Source organism: Micropterus dolomieu, linkage group LG04 (assembly GCF_021292245.1).
Source record: "Micropterus dolomieu isolate WLL.071019.BEF.003 ecotype Adirondacks linkage group LG04, ASM2129224v1, whole genome shotgun sequence".
In the NCBI taxonomy this organism is placed as follows: Eukaryota; Metazoa; Chordata; class Actinopteri; order Centrarchiformes; family Centrarchidae; genus Micropterus; species Micropterus dolomieu.
The window spans coordinates 15,505,778-15,512,741 of NC_060153.1; the positions used below are offsets into that span (position 1 = coordinate 15,505,778).

Below are 6,964 nucleotides of genomic sequence, written 5' to 3' on the forward strand. Positions count from 1 at the left end.
TCTGCATAATTATGGTAACATATTTTGTTGTTTTTCATAATCTGAGCCAGTGGAAACATGTAAATGTTAAACAAAAGAGGTCCCAGAATGGAGCCTTGAGGAACTCCACATGTCATTTTTGTCAGCTCAGATGTGTAATTACCTATAGACACAAAGTAGTCCCTGTCCTTTAAGTAGGATTCAAACCATTTTAGTACTGTGCCAGAAAGTCCAACCCAGTTTCCAAGTCTGTCTAGTAATATGTTGTGGTCGACTGTGTCGAATGCAGCACTGAGATCCAATACTAAGACTGAAATTCTGCCACTGTCAGTGTTTAAATGGATGTCATTGAAGACCTTAACAAGAACCGTCTCAGTGCTGTGGTGTGGTCGAAAACCTGACTGGAAGACATCAAAACAGTTATTTAGTGCCAAGAAAGCACTAAGCTGTTGAAAAACAGCCTTTTCAATGATTGTACTTAAAAATGGGAGATTTGATATGGGCCTATAATTGCTCATTAGTGACCTTTCTAGATTGCTCTTTTTTTAAGAGTGGCTTAATGACTGCAGTTTTCAGGGCCTGTGGGAAAAAACCTGAGAGGAGAGACATGTTTGTAGTAGATCTGAGGCCATGCATTTAGAAACATTTTTGAAAAAACCCGTTGGCAGAATATCAAGGCAGCATGAGGAGGATTTCAGATGTTGTATTATGTCCTCCAGGTTTTTATGGTTAATAGAATCAAATTGTCTCGTGCTATATAAATTGTTTTTGAGTGGACATAGGGACAAGACATATCCTGTTACTGGCATGGAGGCACTGATTGCTTGTCTAATTGTTTGAATTTTGTCTGTGAAGAAGGAGGCAAATTCATTGCAGGCCCTGGTGGATAGAAGGTCAGAGGCTACAGACACAGGAGGGTTGGTTAGCCTGTCGACAGGGCACATGCATTATTAGTGTTTTTGGTGATGATGTCAGAGAAGAAGGACCGCCTTGCATTTCTCAGTTCTAAATTATAAATGTGAAGTCTCTCTTTATAGATGTCATAATGAACCTGGAGATTTGTTTTCCGCCACCTGCGTTCAGCTTTTCGACACTCTCTTTTTTGAGTTCTAACCAGCGTGGTACTTCTCCATGGAGATCTTCTCTTACCAGAGACCACCTTCACCTTGGCTGGTGCAATGGCATCAATAACATTTGTAATTTTAGAAGTGTAATTATCTACAAGCTCATTGACTGAGACCCGTGAGAGGGCGGTTGTTGAGGAGAAAGCCTCAATAAATTTTTCACGATCACTGTTTTCAGTGATATGCTGTTTTGTGATTACCTCTGTTTGTACATTTGTGTGCACACAGATAGCACTCTCAAAGAAAACACAGGAATGATCAGAGAGCAACATCAGTCACCACAACCTTGGAAATGTCCAGACCCTTGGAGATGACCAAGTCCAAAGTGCGCCCCTTACTCTTAGTCCATAATTATCAAGAACACAACACAGTTCTTTAGTACCTCTGTCCTGGGGGTTGTCAACATGGATGTTAAAATCACCAACAATAACTACACAGTCAAAGTCAATACAGATTATAGACAGCAGTTCACCAAAGTCATCAAAAAAGTTTGCACAATATTTAGGGGGCCTGTAGATATTTAGAAAAATAGCTCGAGAAGAGGAATTCAGCTGAAGAGCCACATATTCAAAAGAAGCAAAATTCCCATAAGACATCTTTTTGCATTGGAGGGAGTCATTAAACAAAATGGCAACTCCACCTCCTCTCTTATGCACTCTAGCTTCACTCATAAAACTGAAGTTGGGAGGGGTAGACTCGATAAGGACAGCTGCACTGTTATCTTGGTCCAACCAAGTTTCAGTTAAAAACATGAAATTAAGATTGTGAGTAATTATAAAATCATTGATTAAAAATGTTTTTCCTGCCAAAGACCTAACGTTTAACAAAGCTAATTTTAGTGTGTTAAAAACATTATCTGGCCCACTTTCTTCGACAGACTGCGGCTGACGAGGAATTAATACTAAATTTGCAGGATATGTTGAGTGCTTCCTGTTTCTTAACACATTCACCATGCTTTTTCTGTTAACTGTCAAGAAAGGGATGGAGAAGACTACCAGCACACCGGGCTTGTCCTGGGAAGAGTCATGAGTGCTATTTTCCTTGTAGCCTGGATCCAGCACATATCAGACAGAGCTTACTGGGCTTTTTCGCCATTGTGGAGCGGGAGGACGGGTTGGGCGCTGTATTTGTGACACATGTGTCAAACCTGGAGGACTTAGAACCAGTGGTGGAGGTGGATGGTGAGGGGAGTAAATTTTGTCCCAGCTCTAACCAGGTCTTCCATGTGATCAGTGAAGTCCAACAGGGGGGAGAGGGGAGAAAGGGTGTCTGGAGATAAGGGTGTCCTAGATGGGGATTGGGGGGTAGAGATGGTGAATCCTCACTGTTGGTTTTCAGTGAGGAAGGTGGAGGGTCAACCTCTTGGCTCAGTTATTTCCCGTGATCAGAGCTCTCTTTCGGCGGGGGCTGAGGTGGCTCTTCTTCAAGGTTTCTGGCATGTTGTGTTATGTCTTCTTCTTGTTTAGATTCCTCTTGTCTCTTGTCCTTGTCAGAGGGAACAGATGAGTGACGCAGAAAGTAAAACAGGTTGGAGCTTAACAATTTTACTCCTGACTTGTTAAGGCAAAGTCCATCTGCCTTAAAAAAGATGTCTGCAGTCCCACAGAAAGTAAAAGTTTTCGATGAAATGCACTGAATGGACAGGACATGCCGTTGAAAGCCACGTGTTCCAATGCCATCAATCTGCTGAATCTCTCAGCTCCTCTCTGGATTGGCGGTATAGGGCCACTGATAAACACCCCATCATTCAAAGAGCTGACTGTGTTCAACAGATTATTAAAGTCCTCTTTCAACACTTCAGACTGTTGCTTCACAACATCATTGGCCCCGATGTGCAGTATGATGTTTTTCACAGTAGGATATTCAGCCACGATATGCAGGATTCTTTCTGCCAAGTCAGACACCGAATCCTTCGGAAAGCATAGTATTTTGGTGTTCTTATTGCACATGCTTCTTACATCGTTTACAGCAGAGTCACCCACAATCAGGGTTTGAGGCCCAGTCGTTAGCTTTCCCTGCAGCCTTTTACTTTCTGATTTACTCTCAGTCCTTACCCTTCTGTGTGAGGACGGGAGGTTATCCAGGTCATCAGTCGGAGATCCAGGGTCCTGCAATAGTGGTGAAAATCTGTTCTGCTGTTGCACACTCAGTTGTTGGGGAGGTTTGTTGCCAACTCTCCCTTTCGCAGCTGTCCATGGCTGTGTCCTACCAAGAAAAGGGGTTGAAGAGGCGCTCTGCCTGGATGATAATGCAGGCCAGCCAGTCGCATCACAAATCTCAGGGCGCTGGGTTCTGCCTGTTACTCGTCCTCCCATTTCCCCAGGAAATTATTTACTCTTAGGCTTTGCACCAAGAGTGTTCCAGGGAGGACTCCCACTTTCAGATTTATTACCCAGAACACAGGCCTCCTGCTTCTTGGTAGTCTTGTTGATGCTAATTAGCCGTGTGTTAGCATGGTCTTGTCCACTGTTTTGGGTCCACGGTAAAGTGGTGTCATTCCTGCATAGTCCATTCACTTCCACATTCACTTCTAACCTGTGGATCTTGGTTTCCAGCACTGCAATTTTCTGTAGAAGTTTGTAGAAGTTGTCCGTGGAGAAGGGGGGCATCTTGTTGCTAATTAGCATTAGCTATAACTCCAGTCACTGCAGTACAGGCTAGTGCTATCGATAGGCCGCATTCGCGTAGCACTAAGATCATAAAAGTTTTTAAAGTATGGCAAGAGCCATTTTTTTTGGGTGTGCAAATAAGTCTGGCATCGAGCAAAGTTTTTTTTACAAGCCGTTATATGCATGTTTAGCTCTGTCTGTACTGTGCGGGACTCCCGTTAGGTAGGTTGTAAGATCAATTCCAACTTACTACAAATGGAGGACACTTTTGCACAAGGTTCATAGGTTCGCATTCATAAACCTATGGACACTTATTTTCATTTCCCTGAGAAAATTCAGGGGAATCCAATCACACATTTACTGACGTCTTTTTCAGAGGTGGGTCAAGCAGGCCAGAGACTCTTTTGAATGTTGTTCAGAACTCTTCAAAGTAAAAGCTCTTAATAAACTCGACATAAAGCTTTGCTGCAAAAAGACGTTCTCGTGCTTTTATTTTAGAGGCACAATCACTTAAGAGGAAGTGATGGTGAAAGTAACTGTAGCTGTCATGACTGGAGTCAATTTTTTTTTTTTTCCCCCCTGCTATCATAGTAATCTGGCCGCCTATTGCCGACCACTGGTTTAAAGGTTTAGATTTTTGCTTTTTGAAGTAGGCTTGTGGAAAACCTTAGAGATTTAATTTAAACTATAGAGGAGGAGTTAAAATGGGTGCCCAAGAGCCGTGTTCATTTTTACATGAGTTTACTACAACAACAATTACCTTTGGGTAGAAGGGGAATGAAGGTGTTGAATGTACCACAGTTGTCAGCCCAGCCGTGCAGGCACAGCACAGGATGACCGTGATCAGGACCCCAGACTTTACCTCTGATCTCTCCCCATGGGACCGGTATGGAGAGCTCTGAAACTGGACACACAACAATGCTGAGGTTTAGTAATACTAATGAAAGCCTGTATTAGTTTTTGTCTAACCAGTGGTATGGTAACAGAAAGAAGAGACTCTGTGCCACATGTAACTTACTTCTGGGAAAGCTTCGTGAACAATATTAGCAGGGAAAAGGTGTGTTTGCATGAAGGAATTTCTTCTGCTGAAACAACTGAGCTGATTAAACAGTTAGCTGTCAACTATTTTAATAACCGAGTTTTACAAGGTAGATTTATTCCATCATTTTACAACACAGGGTTGTATAATGTGATTAGGTTGTAATCACTAATCAAAAAAGAATTTCTAGCTTGTTAAACTAGAGGATTTACTTCTCTGTATTATATAATTATAAATTAAATGTGTTGTGGCTTTTAGAGGAACAAAATAAGCAATCTGACAACTTCACCTTGATCTCTCAGAAATTGTGACAGACATAAGCACTAAAATATGAATTTTGGATTCCTGTATTAGTGCTGCAGCTAACAATTATTTTTACGTTTATTTATGCTATTAATTGATTAATTGTTTAGTTCCTACAATATAAAAATAGTGAAAAATACCCATCACAGGTTCTGGGAGCTGAGAATGACATCCTCAAATTGTTTTGTCCCAAACCCAAAGATATTCAATTGACATTGACATAAGGCAGAAAAGCAGACCTTCCCAATGTGAGAACCTGGAACCAACAGATGTTCAGCATTTCTTGTTTCAGAGATGACTTCAACCATTAATCGAAAATGAAAATTGTTGATTTACTTTCTGCAGAACGCAAACGCAGATTCGCGTTTTGTTTTCAGTCAATCTGACCGGGGCTATTTGACATCAGTAGCTGATGACATACATACAGCAAAAAACAGGAACAAGCTCGAAAATGTAAACAAACATTAACCTACTATGTACAGATATTTGTTGTACAGTCTGTAGCTCATACACACAAGCACTTAAAAAACTACGAGCAATATCTTCTAATGACATGTAAACACGATTATTTCACTACTTTCCCCGTGTTTTGAGCACAACAGTAATGACATCTGAACAAACATACCGACAGATAAACTAATTAACCAAGGAAGAGTCAAACAAAGAGCAACTGGACGGCGACCTCTTGAGGCTTCTTCACCCTCCTTCAGTTTCTTCGAGTATCTTCAAGTAGGCAACATTTGCCCTTGACTTTAACCTTCGTTGGATAACTGACATGCCTGACTGACTGTGAGCCTTCACAGATATAACTTAGTTAAGTTACCTGCTTGTTTCATTGTACCGGTGTGCAGGTGTCTGACGCCTTTCAGAGCTCGCATCATGTTGGGGAACACCTATGCTGAACAAACGCTGTAATTAAAACCTAGAAAAGTAACGTTAAGTAAACATTTTGGCAGCACAAATAAACTTGTCGCCAACTTCTAACCTGAACACTTTTACAGCCCTTTTTCACGCTCACTGCCGTTTTCCGGGTGTTGAAAAACCAGGTGACGCAAGCTCAAGATGCTATTGGATAAACGGGTATCTGGATTTGCATTCTAGACCAATGAAAATTAAGAAGAGGCGGGGCTTACCTTCTACGTGACAGCTGTTAACCAGCAGAGGGCCTGATGGTTTTTACTGTAACGAGCTTCGCAGTCCTCGATCAACTTTCATACACCGTCAAATTATATCAAACTGTACATAAGAACAAGAGGAGGAAACATAGTGTCAGGGCATGAAATAATAAAATACTTACAAGAGAATATAAAAAGACACATAAGTGGTATTTTAATACAGTAAAAGAAATGTGTAATGACCAGTGGTGTAGTCTATTTTTTTCTAGTGAGTATACTGTGATTTTTCCCTCCCAGCCTCATACTCACCCGTCCCAGCATGACGTCCCATGAGCACCACTACACTCACTAATACATACAGGATGCATGTACATGTAATAGAGCGCATTCTGAAGGACTGCTTAGGTTACAACGCAAAGACTTTAACAGCCAATGACAGTTACAGGTGGGAAAGGGCGTCACTTTGTGTTGAAAAGTGGTGGGGACATTTTAGGGTTCAGATTAGAGTTGTGACAAAACACTTAGCATAGGAGACGTGACAATCCACAATATTGGGGTCACAAGATCCAGACTAGAAGATATTTTAAAAGTATGTAAAGAAATATTCATTGATGAATACACAATTGGGGGGTCTGGGGGTCCTCCCCTAGAAGATTTTGAGCATTAAACATTTAATTTCCTGCATTCTGGAGACATTTTCTGCACCAATTTATGGTCGAAATGTCTAATGTTTAGTGTTAATCACCATCTAACTCAGCCAGTTAAGAGCTACATTTAGCCTTAGATGTTATGAAC

General features: G+C 41.3%; 1 protein-coding gene across 3 annotated transcripts in view; it reads right to left on the reverse strand.

Annotated features, from left to right (window-relative positions):
• The window catches only part of LOC123970017 (serine hydrolase-like protein), an 11,695-nt gene extending 5,575 nt beyond the window's left edge, over nt 1-6,120 (reverse strand). Inside the window, exons 1-3 of one of the 3 annotated variants that reach the window (XM_046047863.1) lie at nt 6,040-6,120; nt 5,878-5,947; nt 4,473-4,616 (exon numbers count right to left, since the gene is read on the reverse strand). In XM_046047863.1, the coding sequence (XP_045903819.1) occupies nt 4,473-4,616; nt 5,878-5,935 (202 nt within the window). In that variant the 5' untranslated portion in view covers nt 5,936-5,947; nt 6,040-6,120. The other 2 variants (XM_046047864.1, XM_046047865.1) reach the window with 2 other exon arrangements.
• Between the last annotated feature and the right edge of the window lie 844 nt (nt 6,121-6,964).